Source organism: Odontomachus brunneus, unplaced genomic scaffold (genome assembly GCF_010583005.1).
Source record: "Odontomachus brunneus isolate Ranch 3 - 2012 unplaced genomic scaffold, Obru_v1 Obru_scaffold_036, whole genome shotgun sequence".
Classification (NCBI taxonomy): domain Eukaryota; kingdom Metazoa; phylum Arthropoda; class Insecta; order Hymenoptera; family Formicidae; genus Odontomachus; species Odontomachus brunneus.
The window spans coordinates 995446-1019190 of NW_022639486.1; the positions used below are offsets into that span (position 1 = coordinate 995446).

A 23745-nucleotide genomic window follows, 5' to 3' on the forward strand; every position below is an offset into this window, starting at 1 on the left:
GCACGGTAAACCGGTCCGGCGAGCGCGCGTGATTGTTAAGCGTGGGGCTTATGAAAATATTTTATTATTTACGACCAGCAGTCCTTTTCGTACAGTGCTTTTTCTGACGGCGCCCGTTGCCGAGTATTCACCGTGCAACATCCATAATCCAAAATCGATGGCCCGCTGTTTCAATGCGAGCTTAACGCCCCGTGACCGTGGTGTTACGACGGCGGTAAGCGATGTAATCCCCGCGAATTCGCGTTTAGAGGGATCGTCAATTTGGTACGTTCTCGTTCATAAACCGAACAACGTTCAAACGATCTCCATTGGTGCTTTTCTGTTTTTCGCGATGCGGTGTACACGGCGGACGACGATCCTGTTGCGCTCGTCGAGAGAACGAAAAGATAGGACGCGAGTGAGAGAGGTGGTTAGGGAGGGAGGGAGAAAGAGAGGATGAGGTGGTAAGAGTCGGAAAGCATAAGAACGATCGCGCGATTTTTATCGACGCGAACGAGTCCATCCGAGAGGGAGGCGAAGGAGATTCCGCGTCCGCCTCGGCGATGGTGACGCTGGCCCGACAGGTAGTCCCGGAGGTCCATCGTGTCCTTCGGCACACTGGTGGCGCGACCCCGAGTGTATCGAATCGAGGATCTTCGCAGATTTTCGGAGAGCTTCGTTTGGGCTCCCGCGGGTTCTCCCGGGCGCTCGGCACCGCCGCTCAGTGTACTGCGTGGCAGCCTGGACCGCGGGTGGCCTCCAGCCACCGAGACGGAGGAAGCCCGGGACGCGGCGCGTCGACGCGGTGCCTTGCGTGCCTTCGAGAACACGAAACGAACGCGCGCGCTTGCCCGTACGGAACCGTGTGTGCACCCCTTTTGCGTGTTTTGGAACGCGCGCACAGCATCCGCTCTGCGTCAGAGCGCGCGCGGCGGCACATGGTCCGACCGTGTCCCAACCAGCATCCCCGATCTCGTCCGAGTTCGACCCTTCGCTCGAGATGGGCCGATCAGTAGCACGAGCGCGGCACGAGTGCGGCACGCAGCAGCGCAGTCTGGCTGCGGAGAAGGGGTTGTCATGATCGGTCTCGGGCTCTACGCACACCGCGTCGTCATTAGCTGACTGTCATCGACCATCAGCGAGATCGAACATGACGTCCGGGAACAGTAGTGATACCAGGGAAGAATCGTCGTCATTGTCATTGTCGTCGTTGTCATCGTCGTCGTCGTCGTCGCCGTCGTCATTATCATCGTCGTCGTCGTCGTCGTCTTTGCGATTGGCACGCGCGACTTCCTCGACTGAGTCGTAGCGGAGTGTGATTAACTGATCCGTTGTACGTGCGCTTCCACACCGATCGACGGAGATCGGCATCGATCGATCGAGCGACCGTGACGAGAGGGAGGCGAAGCGACTCGAGGCAGCGAGGGACGAACGCGTGAAACTGAGCTTTCCAAAGTGGGTCGAACCCGCGGCTCGTTTACTCTCGCTGGTCGAAGAGCCATACCATTTTCCCGTGGATGCGACCGCGGGAGATTTGCGGCGAACCGAGCGTAGATGTGCGCGAGCGCGCGCGCGCGCGCGCGCTTCTAGTTGCACGCGTGCACTTATACACGCGCGCAGCTACGATGATATCTAGCTCAAACCAACCATTGGTCCACAACGCGGTTCTTTGCTCTCGATAGCTAAAAGCGGGTAGTACACGGTGTTTGTGGCGAGAAGGGGACTCGAAACTGCGGAAAAGGGAGAGAGCGTGCCAGGAAGAAAGGGGTGAAGGGAACGACAGAAAGGGAAATAGGAAGAGACGAAGAGAAAGAGAGAGGGGAGAGGGAAATCGCTCGTGGGAGAAGTGGTAGGGAGAGTAAGAGAGACGGATACACAGAGAACGAGCGAGCAAGCGAGAAAGAGAGAGAGAGAGAGAGACCACGAGAAGAGCTGGAGAGAGTAATGATCGTGACGACGGTCGTGCGGACAAATGAACACCTCGGCACAGCATTTGGGATATTCCAAGTAAGTAGCAGTGCGTAACGCCAACTTGCATTGTGAACGGAAACGTTCGCCTTGATATATCCGCGTAACTTTAGCCTTAAGCGCGTTTATTTCGGAGATGGAATTAGTTTGCTACGTGGGTCGAGGGAAGAGAGAACTCTCGTTGCCACAAGAGAATAAGGCTGCTCGGAGCGCGAGATTCCGTAGCTCGACCTCAACGAGTCTTTTCAACCGAATCAAAAATAGAGAGATCGATACGTCTCGTCTATCTGACATACCAAATACGCTGAGAGAGAAAGAGAGGAGGGGGAGGAGGAGGGGGGGAAAGCTGGCAGGAAGAAACTTTGGAAGGGAAAAATTTGTGAAAGGATTTTCAACAAACTTTTTAATCGCAACGTCCCACGGCCGCTTGACGTACGCTGTCCTCTTTTTTTTATGTTTTCTGTTTTACGCCGCCGATTTACGTTCGAGGAATTTTATCGCTGGTCATTTTTCAAGTCTAGCTCGTCGATGGGGATCACACTGGCTGGTAATGGATGCATGCACGTTGCCTAAGCCAGCACATTTGGCGCGAAATCCAACACGCGGTTGGCATCGAACTGACCAATCGTGCTGCTCCGCGTACACGGTGGATCGCGCTTAACGATAGCTTTCACGCCAAAACTCCCGGAAAAAATCCGTCCCGTCGCGAATAAAAACAAGAGAAAGAGACCCGCTCGCGTTTGCTGGCGGGATATTAATCGCCGCTGAAATGAGTCCGTTTTAATTTATTCAATGAATTTGTGAACCGGAACGCATTTAATTGCTCGGCGCGCACCAATTGTCCCGTTATAACTCAGGGAGAAGGAACTTTTTCTATTTCACTTTCAAATTACGTTTGGAACGGACGGTACGTTGTCGATACAGTTGAGGGATATGACCTCGCCCGATTTTTCACAATTTGCAGAAGCGACCGGTCGCGGAAAATCCGACGCATTTGCGAAACTGCGATCGCGTTACGTACGTTTATCCGCTTTCGAGAAGTAATTTCTGTGCTCACATTCGCGCGACGCACCTTCGTTTATCGCGTTCCTCTACATCGTCTCTTCGTTCCCCCGGGATCGAGATCGTCAGTCCCGAGGTCGCATTTTTCAATTTTCCTCTTTAATTAAAGCCAGTTGGAAACCGGCCGCGAAAAAGATCGGGGACCGATCAATCTTCGCAGATCATACCGCTGTTCGCAATACCGCGAGATGGATTACATTCGACTCAAAATTTGTAGTGCTTCTTCGGGATGGGTCGTATACCGCGATGTATAACATTAGCATTTATATGGGCGCCGGCGAGATTCCGCGCGAGTAGTTCGGAAGCGAAATCCGAACGGATCCGACGGAAGAGAGGTGTCGCGAGCAGAAGCGAACGAGCAAAAAGACGATAAAGGCGGGGGCAAATTCCACATGGCTGCGACGAGTCAACATATTTTTCAGCGTCATCCTGGAATCAACGTCGTTCTCGTCCTCGTCGCCGTCGTCGTCGGTCGTCGTCGTCGTCGTCGTCGTTGAAGCGGCACGTATTGAGCGTAAGATGGGGGTGCGAGGCGACATTTTTCAAGGCACGTCACCCGTCACACGGGAAGGTTGCATGAAAATTTGATTCCGCGCCCGGTATCATCGACTTATCATCGCGAGAGTGAACAACAGCACATTCCTCGCAAGCAAATTCTCCGGGCGGACAATTTTCTATTTTGAGACACTCCGCCGCGCGGCGGAGCGACGGGGACGACGAGAGGATGCCGCGGCGGCGCCTGTAATTTTACCAAAGATACATCGTCCGCGTCCAGGGGCGATATACAGCATTTATATTAGCATTTATATAAGGGTAGAGTAACTACGCTTCTCCGCGGGTCTGTACGTGCTCGGAGCGAAAAAGAACGAGGGCAAAATCCACGCCATAAGATAAAAGTGTTCCTCCCGCGGCCGGTTCGTGGGATACATCCCGTGGTCGTTTCGCAGGGGCACGGAAAATTAACAATTCAGAGTCACAGTTACATATCCTTAACGTTCAGCCGGGGATGCATAAAGTTGGAAACATTTTGCATAAGATGCCCGGTTACAAATGTGAAATTAGGGATATTTATTCAAGCAACGGCGAAGCAATAACTCCACGGATTCTACAGCCTCGCCGGGTGTGGAAACAAAGGTTAGAGACGTGAATGGCGGCTACCAGGAAGAGGGTGGCGGTGGGTAGTAGTGCAGTGGTCGTAGTAGTATTAGGTAGGTGGGTAGCTAGGTAGGTAGGTAGGTAGGTACGTAGGTAAGTAGGTAGGTAGGTAGGTAGGTAGGTAGGTAGGTAGGTAGGTAGGTAGGTAGGTAGGCAGGCAGGCAGGCAGGCAGGCAGGCAGGCAGGCAGGCAGGCAGGCAGGTAGGTAGGTAGGTAGGTACGTAGGTAGGTAGGTAGGTATGTATGTAGGTAATAGAGGACGAAGGAAGGAAGAGAACGAGCAAGGTGCAAAGATGCAAAGGGTCGGAAACGTGGGTTACAAACAGCAGAGCACACAATTAAGCGGCCACCAGAGCATGGCCAAAGTTCTCTCGGAAAGAGATTATCGCCTAATTATCAGTTTGCAAAAGGCGTCCTAAAATTACAACCGCACTGGATTACCACGGCAGTTATCCTCGCGGTAGACAGAATAGCTGTTTCTCTCTGTCTCGCTGGCGCGGCAAACGAGCGAACGGACGTGCGAACGAACAAGCGAACGAACGAGAATATAAGCGAGTGTGTACATACGTGTGTTTTCGGCATGGTAAGGCGCGCGCCGTCCTACAGTGCATTATATTAACGTGTGCACAGACGCGGTTAGACCGTGGCTCTGTTTCCACCCTCGCAGAAAGCAGGAGAAGGTGATGACGAGATCCAGACGGGCGCGAGTTGCAGAAAGGGGTTACCGCGCCGCGAGGCGTGCAACGTTACTTTATTGCTCGCATCAAAGGCAATCATGCCGCACCTCCTCTCCCGCGCGCCTCCGCTTCTCCGCCACCCGCCCCGTCAACCCCGTTTTCCTAGCGCGGTACTTTGACGGTCGCGAGCACATCACAGGCGTCTGTAGCGTGCACCCGTGAATGCGTTTTCGCGGTTCCGCATCGATGGTGAAACTGCTGACACGCCCGTAAAACGGGTTCACCGCGGCACGGCGACTGGTCCGCGCTCCGCTTCCGCTTCTCTTACTTCCGATGCGTTCTCTTCCGTACGAACGAACCCGCGCGACAAGACAGCTCCTGACAGGACGACGTGGACACGGTGGACAACGTCTGACGCGGCCAAGACCCTAGTGCCCGCAACAAGCTCATAAGGAAATAAAAAGTTCCGGACGTTCTTCCGCCGAGTAGATGGCCGAGTCGTGGGACTTCCGCGCGCATATTTCATCTCCGAGAAGCATATTTTATCGAAGACGACCGTAAGTTATTCGAAAGTTTGGCCGGCAAGTTTTATCCTTCGAAAATAAATCGCAAAAGACAAATCCGCGTCTCTCCCTCGTCCTCGCCGCTCCATCCAACTCCTGGGGAGTTTGGCGCGTGTAAACGAGATTCCCGATAATTATAAAAGTCACGAAGAGTTTCGCGGGCACGGGAGAGAGAGAGAAAGAGAGAGAGCTCCCTCGCGAGGAAAAATTGCACAGGGTAGAGCGCCACTAGAACCCTAACCCGAGGAAACAATCTGCACCTCTCTCTTCCTCTCCCTTCTCCTACATAAATACAGGCGCGGAGAGACACAGAGAAAGGGCGGGACTCCATCTCCGCAATCAATTAAAAGCACGGGTAAGGCGATACTGCTCACGAGATGATATCGTCGCGACGCCTTCTCCTCGGAGGATCCTCTTCTCCTTGGATCCTCCGTTTTCCGGTCCTCTCCGAAACTTACCTACCCTCGTGTGCGAATTATCGGCCCGGACTCGTCCTTTTTCTTTCCCATTTTCTCCGACAGGATTATCGGGAAGTGAGAGACAAAAAGAGAAAGAAAGAGAGCAAAAGAGAGGGAAAGAGGAAAAGACTTTCCCGAAACAACCACGCTTAACGCTCTCAACCCTCTTTCTCCTCTTGCCGCCCGTTTAATTTACTTCATCGGCTTCCAGCCGCGGCTATCAGTTCTCTAAATCAAATAACATAATTTCGCTAAGGCTACCACCGGTAAAAGGACCGACCACGAGCCCGTTTCCTCGGGCCCGGCAAAATCCCGCGGCCGAATTTATGGGACTTCGTGGCCGCGACGTTCACGTGTGGCTCCACACCGCACGCCCCCGATCCACATGTGTGCGCACACAGATCCCACATACGTGGGTAGTAACGGCGGGTTGCGAGGGTGAAATAAAGTAACACTCCTGGCACTGGCGGGGATGGTCGTACTACCGCGGCGACTTGTACTCACGATAAATTCCCCTCGGCTTTAGCGGTGTCGCAGCCGCGCCCGCGCGCGACCGCGGAACGCTATTTTCAATCCTTTACAAGTAACAGAGAACTGATGAAGAAACAATAGCGATATTTCAAGACGACGAGCGACGAAAGATTTCGGCTAACTACAATACCGCCGTGTCGTGTGCGCGACGCAGTAATACGCGAGAAACTTGGCTCGCTTATTTATACTCGTTCCATTGCGGTGCAAACAAAAGCCTTTTACAACAAACCAGTAACTCGTAATTGAATTACATAATGGATCGACGTAATAGCGCGATATTTACAATCGTTTCTATGCGTTGTAAACTTTTGAACTGTGAGCAAATCGAAAAATCTGTGTGCGCGCTTGTCTGGAACAGAATTTTGCATGACAATTGCGATATCGATATATTAAAATCTCATCTGTTCTCTTTTTTTGCGAATATATCGTTATCATCGCGACGTGCAACTCGATTGCCCGTGCAAAAATACAAGTCTGATCCGAAAAAACAGACACAATGCGCCGAACATTCGGGAAAGGTCCACAAGTAAAGTCGTAACAGGCGCGGTAATTAAATTCCGAAATGGATTGCCACGCGTCCCTATTGAAACAAAACAACATTTCCAATCTTTTATGAGCAGGAGACAATTGGAAATTCGCGAATGACAGCGATTCAGTCCGTCTGTTCAACAAATGATTTTAACTCGACGGGACAACGGTGATATTGATATGGAAATAACGTCTACCGCAGTTGTCGTCGCGCTATACGAATCAGTTGACTAGGAAACGTGATTACTCTGTCTATGAAAGAATAGGACTTTTCGAGCGATACATCGGATTTTTGGAGAAAGAGGGGAGGGGGGGAGAAGAGAGAGGGAGAGAGCAAGAAAAACAGTACAAAGTACGAATACGAGTTTATCCTGCACCGGTAATTAAATCTCCAAATCAAATATCGCTGACAAAACACGACAATGTGAATCTATCCTTCGTCAACGAGAAAAAAGCCGAACTCAAAGGTAACGACAATTGCCGATACGTTCGACAAACAAAGATTCTCCTATTGCGTCCGCGTGATCGGAGTTGTCGCAAAATTCGAAAAATGCATAGCGAAAAAATATCAAATTTTACACGTAAATGCGATAGACCGCGCGATATATTGGACTCGCGCAAAAGAATGCCGAGAGTGGGTGTGAAAGCGGAGTCGTAACAGGCTCGTAATAAAATGCCGAAGTGGATTACGGTCCATATACTTCCGCTATGTACCACCGCTGCAATTTTTTATAAGTAACAGCGGCTTATATCGAGATGTGAACAGTTGCGGACGTTCATTTAACAGAGAGATAATTTTAATCCCCCGCGACACACAAAGATCACGCTCTTTTCCCTCTTCCCCTCATCTTTTTCTCCTTGCCACTATATTCTCTTTCTCTCTTTCTCTGTGTCTCTCTCACCGACGACATTGATTTTACAGCGCCATAAATTTATTCGCTGTGAAAGTTGAAATCTTGATGGTAAAAGGGACCTCTCACTTCTCGCGCAATATACGCCAGCTCCCGAAAAAAAGCCGCCGAAGGGAAAGCGAATTTGTAACTGCCTCGTAATTAAATTACGAAATGGATCGCCGGCCGTCCCTTCGGTGGCGTTACTGCCGTTTCGTGCCTCGAGCTCTCCGCGTTCTCTTGTTCGGGCTTTTACATTCGCGTTACACGACACGACCGTGCCAACGAGCGCGCGACCTGGCGCCGGCGACGCGCGGGAGCGAGCGGAACGCAAAGGTTTCCATTATTTTCTCGATAACCGCGCGGTCACATGGCGGTGTTATCGTTTATCCAATTTTTAGGATTAACGGAACGAGATGAGGCGCGACGGGGAAGGCGGAGGCGTCGTTGGAGTCGGGTCGCCTAGGAATCGGTGGCGTCGCGGTTCGGTTATACACCTCGTTTAGAGCGGACCACCGGGATCGTTCCGCCCTTCTCCCCGGTCGCCTACATTGCCCTCTCGGTTTCCGTGTCCTCGGTCCTGTGGCGCGTATCGGCCAAGTGCCGCAATAAAGGGAATTTGCGGCTGCGCCGGGCATTAACGATAGGGACGGTCTCGGCCGCGAATAGTCGCGCGCTCACCGCCGTTGTCTAAGAGAGAATTCACACCTTGGCGGAAAAGCTGGGAATGAAAAGGCAGAGACTAATCAGAACTCGTGCTGGCTTAGAAAGGCAGAAACTGTCGACTATCACTTGCCAGCCGCGAGTTCCGACTGGCTTCTGCCTTAATTCTGCCTTCCGCTCCTCTGCCAAGGTGCGACTAGGAGGAATAGAAATCAGAGTTCCCTTCCCAAGTGTACCCACGACTGTTTCGCAGGGGTGCGATCCGAATCTGTGACCGGGAGGAGGCGGTTATAATTTCGTGAGTTAAGGGTTCCTGAGGATCGAGAGGGCTGGGATAGCCCGGCAACGACAAGTTCGGCCGATGCCGCCGGGCCGGAGGACACTTTCGGCGGTAAACTTCGCTCGTATATTACGCCAACTCCGCGGTAATTGATTTTGCACAATCGTGTTAAACTGGAAGTGGGTTTCGGGCACCGGTACCATCGCCACCATCGCCGTCGCCGTCGTCGCGCTGATATCCCGGCGACCGCGCGGCAGCGGTAACGTGCGTTGCCCAACGCGTCCATTATCACTCGTCCTTTTTTCGTCAAATCCAGACGATCCCAACTTTTTCCGATAATTATCGTTCTTTCGCTTTGTGCGCACTGCAACTTTGTGTCAGGCCGATGTGCGATGATACGCTTGTAAGTATCGTATTGCGAGGTAGCAGCTCGATGATGATAGTAACGACGTTACTCGTCGAGTGCTGTGCACGAGTAACTACTACTACTACTACTATTACCACTACTACTACTACTACTACTACTACTACTACTACTACTACTGCTGCTGTTGCTGCTGCTGCTGCTGCTGCTACTATAGGAATGTTCGTACTCCCATACACTCTGTAAATTACTTTCGGCGTAACAAATATTTGCCCGATGGCAGGCTTTTCGTTTTAATTTACAATGGGCCAAGTTCATAACTGCGACCGTTAATCTTTCATCGGCGCTCACTTTCTTCATCTTTTTTTTACAGTTTCTTTTGCAGCTTGCAACAATCTGAGAAAGGAACGCGAACGGAGAATCGCGCGCTTGGCTCTTTCGTGTCCGGCACGAGACAATTCGCGGTGACATGGTCGATACCGTCGTTAGCGATACAACACCTGGCCGTCACTTTCATAAAAACGCGGAGAGCGAGTTGAAAAGCTACACTCGAAACTCACTCGTCGGCAGTAAATTAATTCACGCGCGACACACATCCTTATTCATTATATTTGACTCGCCATAAAATATAATTTATCGCTTCGTTCTTTCAGAGCTATCGCAGACCTCGGCCGAGGATCGACCTGAATTTTATTACCGGCTCGTACTACATAACTGTTCGTTATGTAACTTTGGCAAAAGTGGTTCAAGAGAGAGAGAGAGAGAGAGGAGGGGGGCACGTTTATTAGATATATAAATATATTATAGAATTGATTTCATCGTGGAGAGAGATTCTATTCGCTGCCGTTCGAATGGAACAGAGTTATTTATTCTACCACAGGCTTCCTTATTTCTCGCATGGCAGCGTTATCGATCGATCGAAGTATCGAGCACTTTAGCATTTTGATTCCACTACCTTTTGTCCTGTTCAAAGGCGCGACAGCATTGAAGATCGACACGACGTCTCGTTTGTAGTTCTTAGTTCGTTTAATTCTTTACTTCTCGCGTTTGCGAAGGAAGGAAAGAGAAAGAAAGAGAAGGGGGGTGAGGGAGGAGGAAAAAGAGAAGAACAATAAAAGGAAGAAGCGACGTGAAAAAAGTAATAGAAAAGGAATGTGGAACTAATTTCTCTCGGCGTTTATCTCAATTTGCGCGAACAGCGATTTATCGAGAGTCGTACGAGAGAGTGTTTCAGAGCGTTAAAGGATAATTCCGTTCCGAGTGCGGTTAATTCCTACACACGTATCATCAAACTCTAAAAGTTCATCACAGCTTTAGTTTACAATACGGTAAAAGCTCACCGTACCTCTATAAAAGGCGTAAAACATAGCTTTCACAGTCTCCCGGTTTAACGTCGCGAAAGATTATATATGTTATATAAAGGTTATATATCAGAAAAAAATAGTTCGTTTAAGAGGCGGGATGCGCGGGCATTGTAGATTCACTGGTTGCATTAACGCGAAAAGTATTTAGCGTTACGCGAACATGCCAGCCAAGCAGACAAGGACAGAAGCACGTTAGGCGAGGTCAGGTTAGATTGCGACGATGCGCCAGTATTTTTCACAAATAAATCGACTGCATTTCCGACATTTTAGAGCTGAATTGCTGTTCACACACAATTTACAGCGCTCCATTTCCTCGTACGCGAGCCGCGATCGCATCGTGCAATCAGCACACGCGCGCGCGCGCACGTTCCGCTTTCGAATTCTTGCACAACTGTTTAGGATAGATTCGCGAAAGAACGGGCATTTTCCCCGAAGGCCACTCGCGAGTAATGAAGGAGTGTACAAAAAGATCGCCGGAAATGCTCGGCTAACGATAAAACGACTCCCGCGTCGGCAACCTCCATCGACGCTCGCGCGTCCCTCGTGTGCACACGATCTCGTCGGGAACTTGGAAAACGTCGAGGGGACGAAATTTTTCTTACTGCGTGATTTGATTGAATTCTCCGACCGTGCCGCCGCTGTCCCGTAACGATATCGAGGCAATTCGATATAACGAAAATCAGGTATGACAAATTTAATTTTAAGGTTCGACGGAGAGTTCGTTGTAACATGATTTCGCCGTAGTTACTCGAGCGGTTACTCGGAAGAGCGCTTCTTTCCAAACTATCGCGGGCTTCGGCAGAAATCGAAGGCAGGAGAGCATGGGAAAGAGAAGCAGGAGGCGGAAGAGCGGCGATGGTGGAGGAGAGGTGGGATGGCAGCTTTATCATCGACCCGCTCCGGACGTCCCCCCTCCTCTTCCGACACCCTCTCGCTCACATCTACCTCCCCCTCCTTCCGCCTCCCCCTTTCGCCCACGAAGCCCCGCGCACCCAACGTCGAGCACTTACGGAGATGAGTGGCCGTGTAAGAAACACGATAAAACCAGGGAGGCGAGGTACAAATTTCTCCACCGTGCGAATTACGGGATTCGGAAGGAAGGAAGGATACGTTCCGTCACGTTTCGCCCTCCCTCGCGTACACACGCGTACGCGTACACTGACGTACGAGCAGGTGAGGAGGAACGGACAAACAGACAGACAGCCAGACGGACAGACGGACAGACACACACGTGCGAAGAGAGCCCGCGGCAGTGGGTAACCCTGTGCGGATCGTGAGCGTCCATATTTAATAAAGCAGCGCGTCCTCACCCGCCAACCAACGTACTTTTCCACCCCGTGAAACGCCGCTTTCCATCTAGTAGGTACATTTCCACGTTACCAGCGCGACTCACACTTTCGGCTTTTACTTGAAACTTCACCATCCGCGTCCCGTCCGTCCATCCGTCCTGTCTTCACCCTCGCGTGTCTCTCTCTCTCTCTCAAGTCGGATTAAAAGCGAATTCTCGGCGGTTTCTCGATATCGTGCCGCGCGGTTGTACGCTAGCTGCGGCAAAGAGGAATGTATAGCCGGCGTCTCTCGCAAAGAAGAAGCTCTCGTTAGGTAAATTACCCCGGGCACTTGATGCTCGTTGCGTTTTTGTGTAACGAGCAATCACCAATTAGGGAAAAAGTCCTGAGAAGAGTCATTGTTCCCGGCTAATTGGCGATCTCACGGTAACGTCCGCGATAATTAACGCCATAAACATCGGCTCGTGCCTACAGTCGCTCGATTCCCGTCGTGATCGATAAATCGATAAATCAATGCACCCCGTTACGCGCAATAACGCGCAACAGCACGCGGCGCTTCGCGAAGGAGATGTGCTGAATTTTTAGGAAGCAGCTATTCCCCCCAGCCATCGGTCTCAAGAGGTAGAACGCGAACGGAAAATTCCATTCCCCCTTCATAAGGGACGATTTATACAATTCGTACGCTTTCGCGTAGTAAGCATATTTCTCCGGTCGGTAAGCATACATCTCCCGGACGGAAAATATATTATGTTTATCGTGCGGCCTCCGTCCCGTAGCGGCGCGGTCCGAGGTCCTTTCCCGCGCTTTAACCCTCGTTCCAACCTCGTTTCACCCTCGTCCCGAGTGCCGGCGTATACTACGCGGCACGGTCAGGATTACCGCGAAACTCGCTGGGGCGTCTCTAACTCTCATCGAATAAATAACAGGAGAAATCCGGCCGACTCTTGACCCGGAACGCCATATCCCCTCGGAAAGTCGGCGGATTGCAACGTCGGTCGCTTTTCCAGGGAAGCCGCGCGGCCGGCCGCACGGATAAACAATGGATGGCAAATCGCTTTGACGACTTCGCGGCGACGCGCTGGTGCGAGATTCGCTCCGCTAGCATGCAAACATGCTTTGTGACTTACCCTTTGTCCTTTGCTGATCCTCGCCACGGTCGGTCTCGAAAGAGTCCGCTTGTTAGAATCATCGAGCGTGACCGCCGTCCTAAACAGACACAACATACATACGTAAAACTCGTGGTGAAATGATAAAGATTGACGGGGCTCGCGCGCGCAAATCAACGGACACGCTGTATATCGGCTCTGTATCGGCGGCGCGCCTGTTATCGTGGCGAAGTCGCATCCGCTATTGTCAAATGTGTCAAGGACTCTACGTTCGCGGACGTAGTTGAAACTACGGGTGGAAATTCGCTCGATTTTGTGACGCGCTTTCGGATTAAAGAGGACCTTTCGCCCGCGACAGTTCGCTGCGCTCCTCCCCCCGTCCCTCTCGTAAAACGCACACCTAACGTTAATATTATCATAATACGTTAAAAGCGTACAAAATTTAACACGGAATTACCATCCATCTGTTTTTCTTCAATTTCCGCCGCATTTATGGCGCAACGTGAATCTATTCACCATCCCACATCCGCCGCTGCGGCATGTAACTTTAGACAGCGGCTCGTGCGCTCACAATTATCTGGATCCGTTGCTACGAATGTTTAGAAAACACAGTGAAAATGTGCCATATTATCCTTGTTAACAGAGAAAGCAGCGAATATAACTTGACTGGATTGATAATCCGATCGTGTCCAAGCCGCATCGGCTGTCCCGCTTAATCGATGAATAATTTAAATGTCGTTCTTGCGTTATCGACGCGGTAATTACATTTTAGCCGATCCTATGTATCTCTTGCGCGCAAAACTTCAGTCGCGTTTGTTTATTCAGCGACAAATGCTTCCAGTTTGTTTCGATTATTTCGCACGGTTACACAAGGAATATCCATTTCATATATGCGTACAGACTACTTCGAGAGAATTCGCTTAAAAACTTAACTGACTGATGAGAAACTCACGAACATAAACAAGATTCTGACAAACAAATGTACGTAAAATATAAATCCGCAACGAATCGTTTTCCGTCGTTTTCAACGAATAAATTTCGTCTCACTTGGAGGAGATATAGAGGATCTCGATGTATACTGTTTATCGTTTATCGTTTTCCTTTAATGCTAAAAATGTTTACATGTTCTTTATGTAAACATTGGAAGCATCGTGTTTCCTCCGTGTTGAGGCTTAAATCAGAACATTTAATTCAGAATCATTTAATATTTATGATGTTCACGTACATTTAATATTTACTATTGATTTTAATAAAAACAAATATTAAATGTTAAATATTTAGAAATAAAACAGTATGTTTTTACCCACGATCCTATTATTAGTTTTTAATTGATGTTGAAAATTTCAAATAAATTTGAAGATTCAAAAGGGTTGAAAAAGAAAGAATTGTGAGCAATAGAAATAACAATTCCTTGTCCAGTGTAATGCTGTGTGTAAATAGAGATTTAAATCGGGACTCGGAATAATAAGAAGACTAAACATAAATGAAAAGAAGCTGTTGGCAAATTCAAGATAGGATTCGCGAACTAAGATGAATTATTAGATGTAGATCAGTATTTGTAAAACTAACATTAGATTTAAAACTAATATTTATTGTTGTGAATTATTTACGATATATCTAATCCATAAGCATAATTAATTAATTACAAATATTTATGGGATGTTATTCAGATATTTAAATTAATATTGCTTGTTTATATACATATATACAAATTATCGTTACAAATTAAATTATGCACAAATATAATAATTATAAATAATTAATAATTATAAATGTAATAATTAACAAATACACAAAATTATAAATATACAAAATAGTCAAATAATCAGAGATTCATGAAGCTTTAATTATTTGTTAAATGATGAATTACAAATTCTGATTTAAATTTTGTCTTGACTATCTCTCCTCTCTCTCTCTTCGTATTTTCAACAAAACATATTTTCAAATATTTATTCAAGTCAGAAATATCACGTATAATGACTTCAGGTACCTTTGAGGATATAATTTTGTTTTTTCTTTTATTTGCGAGTCTTAATAAATACTGTCAATTAATAATCGTACAGTAAAGCACGAGTATTTAACAAGACTTGCACAAATAAAGAAAAACATAAAGTTTGTGGAAATGTTCTTTTAGAGTATATTATATCATAAATAGTATTATACATATGATGCACATCACTAACCGCGTCTGTCAGTGTCCCGAGTGCTATGTCTTGGTTTCTCGACCCAGCATCCTGTCCAAATCCCGCTCCATGACACTTTAGATATTCACACGTAGCGCTGGTGCTAATAATAACACTCGCGTGAACACGACTTGATTAAGGTAACTAACAAACATGTTAAACAACGCGGTGCTAATGAAAAGTAAACATTTCAAGAATCGACAAAACAATTTTATCGCCTGACAGAAACAATTGTGAACTATACCGATACACCGATTGTACCGATACACATATTCTCCGCGATACGCGTATCGCGCTCCGGCTCGACACACAATGAAAATACTCGGAAAAGTACAATGACACAAAAGGTAATTTTGACCGCCATGAAGACCCAAAATGTTTGGAGAGTTTTGTCATCACGCGGCGTTCAGTGGGGTCGACTGACGAGAGATAGTGTTTCTTGCTTGTTGTTTTGATACTCTCGTGCGTCCTGTACTCTTCCGTGACCGAGTGTTTACGTTTCGAGCCGGTGAGCGACTTCCATAGAATGTGTATATCAGTACGTTAGTTACAATTCCTCTATCGAGTGAAATATTTCGTTGACTCTTGAGATATTTAAGGGACCTCTCGTCGACATCGCACTAATTAACACACTATTCTCCGACCGAATTGTATACACGAGAGTGTCAGTGCCACGGGGGAGCAGACTGGAACCAGGATGCTGGATTGGAATGCCAGGACGTAGGACTCGGGACGTCGAGACGAGAGCAGCGATACATTACGTATTTTCAAGCGTGTAAAATCATTAATTATACGAGAAATTAATATACGTTTGACAAATTTACTGGGAATATGAAAATATCCAAGTAAGAATTTAATCCAGCTCTCACGGTCAGTCATCATTTGTCATAATTATAATTTAATATTTTATTATTCGTCCATTTGTTATACTCATACAACGAGAAATACCGGTTTTAAAAACTACTGCATCGTGAGCAATAAGAAAGAATTAATCTTTCATTTGTAAATTGAGATAATTTGTAATTTTGTCATAATTTAACATAGCTATTTGTAGCATTAAGGCGTTAAAGCGTCTTGTCTTTTTTCAGCTACTTTATATGATTACGCATATATGCCGTGGAATATCTAATATTTTCAAAAACCTAAAATATTAACTTTACAAGTGATCGTATTAATGTCATTTACATTTTCAGTATAATATTTTTCCAGCTTATCTGTCATACATTCGAAATACACTAGTTATCGCGTTACCAAAAGATCGTAGATGTATCCTCGTACTCATAATTTTTCTAACGTTTTTAAACCCTCCTTTTAATTAAAACTGTCTTTGCATGCATCTTTGAATGCTCAAGATAACTTAACAGAGTGTATTTTATGTACAAAGATGCACAGAACGTTTTTATCGCGAATGAGAGATGATGCTCGCGTACGAAATTTCCCAATTTATAGCCGTCACATTTGGCTGCTGCCATTTCTTTGAGTCAACAATAAAATAGTAGATAATATCATTAAAATAGTAGATATTAACTGAGCCTACTTTTTATTTCACGTTTGTACGTGTCAATATTATGAGTGTTACTTTGAATTCTCAAAATTGCGGCGAAGTGTGGCGCCCTCTGTAGTATAGACGTTTCAACGGGTCAACGGCTCGAGCCTCGTGTCTGCGAACAGCTGTGCTGACGGAACACAGAGTACTGGTGGGGGCAAGGCCGCGGCTGTGGAAGGGATACGTATGGCATAACGAGTCGTAGGTCAGTGCGGCTAACGGGACCCCTCCCGGGTTCATTCACGTGTAACGGTACTTTACCGCTACAGCGACGAAGGTAAAACGCGATATAGTGCCGAAGCGATCGAGAGCGCGTTGCTCGATAAAATCGTCAATATTTCCACTTGTAGTGGTCGTAGCGACTTGAAACGAAGACTATTGGAAAGATAAAATTTCCACGCGCCCGACAGACGTAAAATCGTTCCTCTTGGTTATACAGAAATTAATTTAATTACGTGTAAATCATTGACCCTATGAACCGAGCCTATGAAATTGATTTAATTACGTGCAAATCATTGACCTTTCTGTGATATATCTTAAAAAGCGAAACTGATTAATTCTACTTTTTGTAGGTATTTTTATCTTAGTACAAGAGAACGCAATCGTAACGCTTAATTTTACGATATTAAAAAATTTACAAATATGTAATCGTGCAAAACACCTAATTTTCAAAATAAAAAGTTAAACATGTGAAAAATAATCAATTTACATATTTATATTCGTGAAACTCGTTTTACGGATTTTTGTACTTTATGAACTACAATTATATTTGTAAAATTTATTATCGGGTAATTTTGCTGGAAAAAATTTAATATATTTAATATAAAATATTTCATTAATATATCTCACACTTCTCGGTGAGCGGTAAATTTTTCACAAAATTATTTTAGAATCGTGGAGGAATTTTAAATTAAAAATACGATAAGAAATTAAAATTCTTTACGAATGTCCAATTTTTTCACATCAAAAATAAAATTTTTTTTATAAATTGTTTCTGTGTATATATATTTCTATGATAATTGTTAAAATTGTAAACTGATATTATTCAACTTTTACTACTCATTCGTAGTTTACAGTTCTTAATTAACTTCTCGAAATAATTTTTTAAAAATTTTGTTTTGGAAGGTAGCTTTCCTTTAAACTAATCGCCAAGTTCGAGGACGCGATAATCATCATGATTGATGCGAAATTAAATAGGCATTTGTTTTTGCGTAAAAAGTATTCGGTTGCCAATAGCTTTTGTATGAGATGAGGTGAAACGTCTCCGGTAATTTTGCCGATTGATCTATTTTAATTGATTTCACCGGTAATTAAATACGGGATGAAAATACAATGGGGATTTGTTCGACAGAGCGCGAGAGTCAATGGGCGTAACTGTGTAATGGGATTAACACAATCCCTTTTATTTATTCCCGCCTTCGATTTATTTATTCTCGGATGAGTAACCGGATTATGATGCGCGGCGTTACAAGTTTTACACGAGTTCGAAACCACGTGAAAAGCGGAAGCTGCGTTTCCTAGCATTGATAGAACATCCTTCGTAATCCGATATACCAAATACGTTTATACTCGATCAAAAGCGCATAGTGCTTATATATATATATATATATATATATATATATATATATATATATATATATATATATATATATGACCGCTCGCGATCAACATACCATTTACGGACGTAGCTGAAATTATTGGCGCATGATAATCAGAAATTTGATCGATAGAAATTCAATGGGTAATCCATTTCGCGAGCGCTAATTATTTTAGTCCCGAACAATATTTCGTTTTTGCGTAAAGTGTGCCGGCCGTAAAAACATGGTCGATATATCAGACAAAACAATACCGCTATATGCCGATGCAAGAGAGAATAGGTATTCGCAATGTCAGACGTGGCCAATAAATGGCGAGACTTTGTCACCCGGTGGTGTGCCAAGTTTCACGAAAAAGTTTTACGCGCGACAGGTGTTTCGTGACACGTATTTCCACGCCAGCTATTTTACATAAAATGGTTTTCTTATCTTGATGTACGGTTATTTTGCATAAGCGGCGCAAAGTTATGCAAGGATCTAAAGCGATGCGCACAGAAATACGCTCGACCGGCGTGCTTGCACACATACACACATATATACACGCACACACATATATTTATTTATTTATTTATTTGCAAAGACGCATCCACAAACGGGATTTTAAAGGTCTCGCGAAATTCGTCACTTCTGTCTGTTCTAAATAATTAAACTTCTGTACCGAACGCCAGTGAAATTTGAAATTATGCTCCATTAAGCGAATATACGATTATATCATCCTCATTATTTTCGACTGCGCTATTCGATGTAAACGAGATGTTGAAAAGTTTACGACTGCTAATTAAAACGTAGTGCTTATCAAGAATGAATTGTATGAAACGTATTGCATATTGTACGAAGTTTACTTTGTGCTTTGGGAAAATGTCGGCTACTGGAGCTAATTAAAACGCGGGGCGAAAGAACACTGAGGGATAAACCGGTCGGCCTTCTGAAACGATGCACATAAAAAACGTCATCGTTGCTACAAAGTTATATTCCTCCGCGATGTCGCGAGACGAAGAAGGAAGAAAAATACAGTGCATTATATACATCGCTGAGCGCCAAACTTCACGAATAAGTGGAGCGCGGATAAAAGCAAAGTTAGTAAGTGTATAATTAACAAGTCCGTTAAGAGAGTTCAAACTCCCGAGTATTCAGGAGTGGAAGTAGCAAGGATATAAAGACATCAGCGAGCCAAGAGAGCGTGAGACGTAAGCTCTATTACGGGAATGAATTTAAATACAAGCGTAAACCGATCAAATTTAAGCCGGTATAAATTAGCAATGATTATACCCGGTAGGAGTTTCGGCGATCTTTCTTGCGAAATGCAATTACTATCACACCCCAAGTTTCTACAAACAAAAAGCCATAATGTGCTTCTTAGCGGCTCCACTCGAGAGTTTAATCTTCATACCTAGCTGTGATTTATCCTATTATTAACGCTAGCGAACAGAGAAAGAAGAAGAGAGGGCAAGAGAGAGCGAGCGAGAGAGAGAGAGAGAGAGAGAGAGAAAGAGAGAGAGAGAGAGAAAACGATTCGTGTTATCATTAATATTAGCACATGATAAAATTGCATCCTTTTCCCATCTTTGTTTTATTTATATCAAGTTACGCGAAAAGCGACAAACTCTGCGTCTATTATGTAGGAACGAACTAAAGCCTTCATTATAGAAACTCATTTATACTGAAATGACGAAAAATAATAAGGAAGCTTCGCGAAGTTTGCGTATTACGTTGAAATTGAAAAGTGGCTGTCGTACCTCTCTCGAGAGATCACGCAGCTCGGAATTAATTACTTCGATTAGAGGGCGCCTGTCATCGCGAGAGCGTTTCTTGCGGGCCAACCCCCCGGGGGAGGCCACGACACGACCTTATCTACTCCGAAAGGTCCAACGTTCGATCCATTGACTCGTCGAGACCCTAATACGACGCACGGAACTGACGTCGGCGATAGTTTGCCCGTGTCCTAGAATCAGGCTCTGATCGACGTCCTGGTACCGGTACATCCGCTCGAGACAGACTGTCCTCGTCGGACGACACGTACGCTACCGATCCTCCGCTGTCGACAAGACGCGTCGTTCTCGTCCGACGACGATTTAAATCAGCTGCACTTGTTGTCGACGAAACGTCGCGCTCCTTCCGCAATTCCTAATCCGGATATCAAGCTCATCGAGAGAGCCTGCTCGATTTTCACGATACCCGCGATTTCCACTCGGTATGCGTTTAAGGCAACGCTCTGATATTTAAGGTAGAAATGACGTGCGGAAGACAGACCTGGGAATCAATACTATGACGATTACTATGAAATCTCCCACATTTTCGACGCATTTTGGACGGAGTAGATATTGTCTCACTGTGAGCGGATATTCTTCCCTACTTTACGCGAGACGCGGCCGCGTCCAATTCCCAGTTTTATTTGTCCGATATGAAGATCATGTTCAATGTCAGCGCGCGAGAGAAGGATCAGACAGCCACATTTCACGGCGAACGCGCAGTGAGAATACGGGCGTATGCGACTGTAAGCCACTTTGCCACTTCTCTCGCTCTGTTCCTCTATCTCGTGGGACGCGGTAACCCGCGCGACGCGATCGATCGAAATTAAAATTCGCGTCGGACGCTTTTCTCCCGCCGACTACTCTCCCTGGCTTCTCTCTAGCCCTCCGAGTAATTGGCGTTCGCCAATGTCCTTTCGAGGCCACTTACGTAATGCGCGACCCCATTTCTGTCGTTCCAGAGATGTGAGGAATGATCACGTGGGTGATGGTCGGGCTGCTTCTGGCTGCGGAAACTTGCGGCAGAAACGTCCTCTCCGGAAACGGAAACGGAAACGGAAAGGAAGAGGCGAAGCGGCGGGAGGGTCTGAAGGGCGTCAGCGTGGACGAGGAAGACACCTATCGTGGGTATCGGCGTAGAACCCGTGAAAAATGAACAGAAACGTTCGGTAGAGGTAGAAATAGAGAGCGACCGAGAGAGAGAGAGAGAGAGAGAGAGAGAGAGAGAGAGAGACACGGGTCCAATGGAAAAAAAAAGATCAAGAGATAGAGGTAGATAGAAGAGGGAAGGAAAGAGTCGAACGGAACCGTGATTTACTCGGCTAACTCGAGTTTATCCCGGCTCGCCGATCCTGCAATCGAACGCCACTAATCTCCGAACTACCGCTTATCCTTCCTACCAACTTCGCACACGTACCGCAACCTTTCCCGTCAATGACGTCGCCATGGTCTTTGTGTATCTACGATGCGCGTTTATTCCCCGTATCGGTGATGACGGGAGAGGTGGACGGCGACAACTTTCTCGATCGCGAACGGGGCAAAATCGCGCCGTACAACTTTGCATCCGCGAATCTAAGTTGTGTTTTGCACAAGACACATCGTTACTCGCCAAGTCCCTTCATGGTAGTCGGCTTGTTCAAACTCAGCCCTGCTTGTTAACTTTTGGACGGCTAGACAGCTAAACTCGCTTAATCCTTGGATGTATGTTCCCTTTAATTTTCTTTCCCCAAATAGAATTTCCGTATCTCTCGACCCGGCGCGACAACGGCTGCAATTAAGAGTTACCGCTTACGTCTTCTCCCATCCCCCTCCCCCTCCGCGTCCCCGTCGTTCTGATTGTCCCGGCGACGCATTCACTCAGTACGCCGCTCTCTGTTGCAGGTCTAACGTGCTACACTTGCGTCAACGTCAGCGATAACCAGGTATCGACGAGTCCATTAAACGCTCCCTTAAGAGTCCATAATGGCTTCTCTATCGCGCCGAGTCCGGCCACAATTTCGTAGAAGCCTGCAGATCGTTTCGCCATCGATTTCGGTTTATTCTAAACTCCCCTTATTGCGTTCCGCCGCTTCTCTCCGGCAGTAACCATCTTATCTCCGACCCCGTTTTTTCGCTTTTGCCCTTTTTCTTTGCGAAAACGCGCGCGGCACTTTATCGCGTCGTCCATAAATTCGCGATTACTCGCAGGAAATTGACGGGATTTCGACGAAGATAAATCACGCGCGCGTTAGCCCTTTGTACAAAATGTACAAACGCGTAATTGCTCCGACAGAAACGAATGCGATAACGAACACGCGCGCGCCCTCTCGTGAAACATAAACATTTTATTTTGCGTATTCGCGCAGTTATGTGCGCCTAGTTGCACTGACGCCTTTTGTGTTTCCTGCGGCTGTGGCCCACTTGGAGGCGCACGCGGTCGATATTGGCAATATAAGAAACCGATCTTTATACGCGAAATTTGCATTCAGGATATTCCCATTTCTATGCTTGCAGATGTGCAACGAATGGGCGATAGATACACCGTGTCCGGCGGGCGGCCGTGATTTCTGTCGATCGCTGCACATTCTGGACAGCCGAGGGAACAGCGTCTTGGCAAGCAGACTTTTTCCCCACTTGCTCTCGCGACACACAAGGACGCGCGCTCGTAACTCCGCTTCTCCTCCGATTTTCATGAATTTCGAATATATCGTCGGACGGCTCATAATAAGAGATACCTATGTTATCTTATACGCGCCTTATCGTGAATTTAGGACTGGTAACCTCGCGGTTATCTACTAACTCAACCGTATTTCATTCCAGCGGAGTATCGCTGGAACTGTAAGATACACGAAGAGACATTTATACGAAGAAGTTATACGATATTAAGAACTTCATAAGTGGGTATTTGTTCTCTTCACGCGGTAGGAAACTTTCGAATTTAAAACCCCTCCGCAATTTTTCTTCCTTTCCTATACTATCGCGAAACTTTTCCTCCCATCCTCCTCCCTTCCTCTTATGTATTTTGATATCCTCGGTCGATCAGGTCGAAGAGAGAGTTACGATCGGGTTGCCTTGGTCACGTGAATGAAAACCGCGCTCTTGGAACGAGACGGTAACGAAAACAATGCAAAAAAAACACAAACAGGGAAAAAACGAACTAACAATAACAAACGGTCGACACTCGCGCGCGTTCGGGGTAAATTCCATTAACGCCGAGCATGGGGTGCACGCACGGCAGGATAAAATCAATTAAAGGTTATCGTATTTGGCTAATTGACTTACATTAGGGGTATAATCGATTTTCGGGCTATTAATGAACGAAGTTACGCGAACGGATTCGAGCCTGGACGTCGAGATGGATGGCCCTCTCGAGCTTAAGCGCTCTTCTCGGTCGATGTACCAGCGCATAAACTTCGATGGAACTTTCTATGTTCTGACATTTGACGACGATAATGCGCGATAATTTAATGTCGCGCATCACCGGTGACAGAACCAACAATTTCATTAATAAATTACTCCCATCTACCTAATTCGCGGAATTACCGACTCGAGTGCACCGGGGACGTAAATGTCGAGTTTCCGCCTTCGCGCCATCGTGCTAATCCCTAAAAAATTTTTCCGTCTCGTGTTCCCGAGTATCAAAAGCTCCTTCTTCGTCGCGCGTTAATGCACACGCTACTCTCGCTTCCTTGCGTTTCAGGTAAGCAAGAGTTGCGCCAGCAGCGAGGAATGCGGGCCAGCGTCGGTCGGTTGCATTCCCGTGGACACGCAGCAGGTGCGAAATAGCGAATTTTGTCGTGTGCCCGGGGGGGGGGGG

At 46.7% G+C, this 23745-nt stretch overlaps 2 protein-coding genes across 7 annotated transcripts in view; one reads left to right on the forward strand and one right to left on the reverse strand.

Moving 5' to 3' along the window:
- The window catches only part of LOC116843857 (zinc finger protein castor homolog 1-like), a 193656-nt gene extending 178455 nt beyond the window's left edge, over positions 1 to 15201 (reverse strand). The window contains exons 1-2 of the mRNA XM_032814693.1: positions 15061 to 15201; positions 12899 to 12977 (exon numbers count right to left, since the gene is read on the reverse strand). The gene's annotated coding sequence lies outside the window, so the exon portion shown is untranslated. The remainder of the gene's footprint in view (positions 1 to 12898; positions 12978 to 15060) is intronic.
- LOC116843864 overlaps positions 724 to 23745 on the forward strand; it is a 24488-nt gene continuing 1466 nt past the window's right edge. The window contains exons 1-6 of one of the 6 annotated variants that reach the window (XM_032814715.1): positions 15531 to 15905; positions 16666 to 16883; positions 20912 to 21073; positions 21831 to 21871; positions 22443 to 22541; positions 23629 to 23703. In XM_032814715.1, coding sequence (XP_032670606.1) covers positions 20923 to 21073; positions 21831 to 21871; positions 22443 to 22541; positions 23629 to 23703 — 366 coding nt within the window. In that variant the 5' untranslated portion in view covers positions 15531 to 15905; positions 16666 to 16883; positions 20912 to 20922. Of the gene's footprint in view, positions 1987 to 15530; positions 15906 to 16665; positions 16884 to 20911; positions 21074 to 21830; positions 21872 to 22442; positions 22542 to 23628; positions 23704 to 23745 lie in introns of those variants that run through there. The other 5 variants (XM_032814716.1, XM_032814713.1, XM_032814718.1 and 2 more) reach the window with 5 other exon arrangements.